Genomic DNA, 3,868 nt, shown 5'->3' with positions numbered 1-3,868 from the left:
GGGTCCCTATTCCAGGCCCTGCCAGGTGAGCATGGCCAAGAGAGGGGGTCTGGGGGGTGCGGGTCCCCGTTCCCAGCCCTGCCGGGTGAGCACGGCCCAGGGAGGGGGTGGGGGGTGGGGTCACTGGTGGCCCCGGGCCCCACCTTGGGCTGGTCGTAGTGCTCCATGGACATAGTGATGACGTTGACCCCAATGATGAAGGTGATGAAAAGGTCCAGGTAGTGACTGGTGCAGAGTGAGTGGATCGCCCGGCGGGTGGGCGCGTAGTCAGCGTAGTAGGGCCGGCGCTGGGCCTCTGCGGGGAGAGGTGCCATGAGCCCCGAGATGCCCTCCACTCAGGCGCCAGGGGGCTGCGGGTACCATGTCAGGGGGCGAACTGGGGAGGTCCTGGACTCCACGCTGAGTGGCCCTGGCCTCAGTTGTGAAGACGGGGCCAAAGCGCCTCCAACCCCGGGGTCTGGCCTGCCTGGGGGTTTGCATGAGGCTGGAAAAGGGGTTCTCTCGGGAAGGGGACCCCATCCTAGATAAGGAGGGGCTCCCTGTAAGTCTGTCTCGAAAACGTAGGCAGGGAAGGGGCGTCCGGGGAGGTGGAGAGAGAGTGGCTTTTGGACCAGGCTGACCGACCGACCTGTCTTCCTTCATGGGGTCCCCACTCCAGGGCAAGGCCCAAGAGGGGGCCTGGAAGCTGAAATGGCCTGTCCATGTCCCACCAGGGGTCCCTGCCCTGGGGTCGGCTTCCTCGTGCCTGGCATTCGGGGCTTGGGACACTTAGCTGATGGAACACAGGCAGATGGGAGCGCCCCCACCCCAGAGCAGGGTCGTGTGACCTGCCCCCCTCAATCTCCCGGTCTGCGACCTGCAGGCCCCTCTGAGCAATCAGGCGGCACCAGCTTCCCCTTCGGACTGTGAGGCCAGAGTCCCCACCTTCCTCATAGGGGCCAGAGGGGATGCCTGTCATCTGGGGTCTGCAGGACCTTAGCCCATCTGAGGCTGCCACCCGTGACGGGGAGAAGCGACTCTCCCTGGGCTGGCCCTGACCTGCGTGCAGCCCTACCGGGCGGGCGTGTCTGCACTAGACTCTGCCTGCAGCGTCCCCGTCAGTGCATGCTAACGCCTGCCAACGCGCTCCAGCTGAGTCAGGCCCACTGGGCCAGGGTTTAGGAGAGCAGGGGATGATGGGAAACGACCCCCCACCCCACAGCCCACCCCAGCACAGCCTGACTGCCTGGACAGACGAGCGCCTCGACCCGCGTGTGCCTATAGGAGCAGCGCGCACAGCCAGTGGGCGGGGGACACGCGGCAGCAGCAGCGGGCGGGCGGCAGGGAAGCACGGGGCGCAAGCTGGGCGGGGGGAGGCTTCGTGGGGGCAGGCGGGGAGTGGCGGGACCCCCGCAGCAGCACAGAGGGGCCAGGCCAGCAAGCCGGCGACCTGTGCAGCCACAGCCGGCAGAAGCAGGCTGAGACATGCACGGCGGTACCTGGGTTGGGGAACGTGCCTGGAAAACAAGGAGACATCTGAGGGTCGCGGGCGGGACCCTGCCCGAAGGAAGCCCCCTGCCCGAAGGAAGCCCCCTGCCCCAAGCCGCGTGGACCTGCCCTCTCTGGAGCCCCCCCCGTCTCAAAACAGGCCTGCTGGCTCCCATGGGGGAGACTGCGTAGGGTGCAGCTGCCCCTGGGGGCTGGGTGGTGGGCTCAGGGTCTGGGGGCCAGGACTGACCCTGGCAGGGTCCCTTCCCCAGGCTGCGTGCACCTGCTCTCTCTGGAGCCCCTATCTATCTTGGAAGGGACCTGCTGGCTGCTATGGGGGAGATCGTATGCCGGTGACTCTGTCCCCTGGGTCTGGGTGGCGGGCTGGGTGCTGGGGCACACATCCCAGGATGGCCACTCGAAGGGTCCCTGCTTCCGGCCACAGTGCCGGCCTTTCCAGCCACGTCCCACCTGCGCCGCCCCCACGCGGCCCCCGGGGCAGCCGGCGGCATGCAGAGCCATTCGGGGGCCAGGCGGGGAGACCACAGGCCGGTGGGCCGGTGCATAGGTACCGACCCGCCACCGGGAGCGCCTTACTCCGTCGCCTCCGCTCCAGGCGCCGCAGCCGCTTCTCCTCGCGCCGCCGCGCCTCCTCGGCCTCCTGGTGCTGCCGGCACTTGTGGAAGTTCTCCACCACGACGCCCACGAACATGTTGAGCACGAAGAAGCTGACGATGAGCAGGAAGGAGATGAAGTACAGCAGCATCCAGGGGTTGTGGTTCTGCACGGGCTGCGGGCACAGAGCTCATTTGTGGGCGCCCAGCCCGTGGCGGCTGCCCGAGACAGGCTCCACGGCCAAAGCTGGATACTCCAGTACTGGGACGGTGGACTCCCTGGAGGTCCCCGAGACGACCCACTGAAACCCCAAGACACACGGGACTGGGCCGCGGTCATGCAAAGAGGGGTCTGGGTGGAGTGCCAGGCCCAGCTGCCCCCCGCCTGCCCACCCTCCTGCCTGCAGCACCTGCTGGTCAATGCCCACAGCGTCCAGCCCGTCGTACATGATGTTCACCCAGCCGTCCTTGGACGAGAGCACAAACAGCGACATCAGGGCCTGGAGAGCAGAGCGAAGGGTGCTGGCCTCGGGCTGGGGCTGGGCCCAGCTCCCTGCAGCCGCTACACTCCTGGCCCAAGGCCCTGAGACCCCACCCAGGGCCATGCGCCCTCCCCACGGTGAGCAAAGCTCCTGCACCTGCCTCCTGCACGCTGGCCCCTGAGCCCTCGGCTCTGCGCACTGCGACACGTTTGTCCCCATTTTACAGACGGGTAAGGTGAGGCCCAGAGAAAGGCCTGCGGTCCAGGTTTGGGGCAGACAATGGCAGATCCCCGTCAGCCCACGGGCCCTGCTACCACCCCAGCCAGCCAGGCCAGCACAGCCCCCAGCCCCTGTGCCCACCTGGCCCAGGTTGTCAAAGTTGTACTTGCGCCGCACCCAGCGGTAGCGGGCAGCTCGGCACTCGGCCTTGGTGGAGATGTTCCTGGTGTCGGCGCCCTCGCAGTAGTAGAACTTCCCCTTGAAGAGCTGACCGGGGAGGGGAGGGTCACCCCGAGGACCCCAGCCCCCAGACTCACCCTCATGGGCCTCCCACCTTCTCTGGGGGCCTGGGCAGGCCTCTCTCTGCCCCACCACTCTGCGGGGACTACATGTCCCTCGGGGAGGGACCAGGGCCCCCTCCCACCGCAGGAGGAGCGACGGCTCCTACCTGCACGCCCAGGATGCCGAAGATGATGAAGAAGGCGCAGCAGATGAGGACGATGTTCCCGATAGGTCTGAGCGAGGAGATGAGCGTCTCCACCACCAGCTTGAGGCCTGGGGCGCGGCTGATGACCCTGCGGCGGGCAGAGGGGATGCTGCTGGGCCGGCCAGCGGGGCAGGGGGAGAGGGAGACACCCACGGAGGCCCTGAGCCCCCCGCCTGCCCACCTGAGCGGTCTCAGCGTCCGCAGCAGCCGCAGCACCCGCAGTACGCCCAGGATCTTGGCGCCGCCGGCGGAGGCCATGGCCACCACGATGTCAACCAGGGACACCAGGACCAGCAGCCCGTCCAGCACGTTCCAGCTGCTTTGCAAGTAGGCATGCTCGCCCGATACCAGGCCCAGGGCCACCACCTGCAAGATGGGCCCGGTGAGCGTCACCGGAGAGCCCTAGGTGGGCAGACAGACCCCCAGGGGCTGCTCCCTGCTGCCCGGGAGCTGCCGTTACCTTCACCATCATCTCGACCACGAAGATCGCTGTGAAGATGTAGTTGGAGACGCTGAGGAAGACGCGCTCCTGCGGGGAGAGGGCCGGGGCCCGGTCGGGGCGGGGGCAGCCTAGGCAGCGCTGGCCTCGGGACGATGGG

The 3,868-nt window shown here is 67.8% G+C and overlaps 1 protein-coding gene across 1 annotated transcript in view; it reads right to left on the bottom strand.

The window, feature by feature from the left end:
• The window catches only part of CACNA1H (calcium voltage-gated channel subunit alpha1 H), a 31,582-nt gene that overhangs the window by 9,495 nt on the left and 18,219 nt on the right, over positions 1-3,868 (bottom strand). Inside the window, exons 19-26 of the mRNA XM_023728541.1 lie at positions 3,730-3,798; positions 3,451-3,635; positions 3,231-3,357; positions 2,924-3,049; positions 2,492-2,581; positions 2,065-2,257; positions 1,479-1,496; positions 144-295 (exon numbers count right to left, since the gene is read on the bottom strand). Coding sequence (XP_023584309.1) covers positions 144-295; positions 1,479-1,496; positions 2,065-2,257; positions 2,492-2,581; positions 2,924-3,049; positions 3,231-3,357; positions 3,451-3,635; positions 3,730-3,798 — 960 coding nt within the window. The remainder of the gene's footprint in view (positions 1-143; positions 296-1,478; positions 1,497-2,064; positions 2,258-2,491; positions 2,582-2,923; positions 3,050-3,230; positions 3,358-3,450; positions 3,636-3,729; positions 3,799-3,868) is intronic.

Source organism: Trichechus manatus, unplaced genomic scaffold, assembly GCF_000243295.1.
Source record: "Trichechus manatus latirostris isolate Lorelei unplaced genomic scaffold, TriManLat1.0 scaffold00024, whole genome shotgun sequence".
Classification (NCBI taxonomy): Eukaryota; Metazoa; Chordata; class Mammalia; order Sirenia; family Trichechidae; genus Trichechus; species Trichechus manatus.
This window is presented reverse-complemented; position numbering and strand designations above follow the sequence as displayed.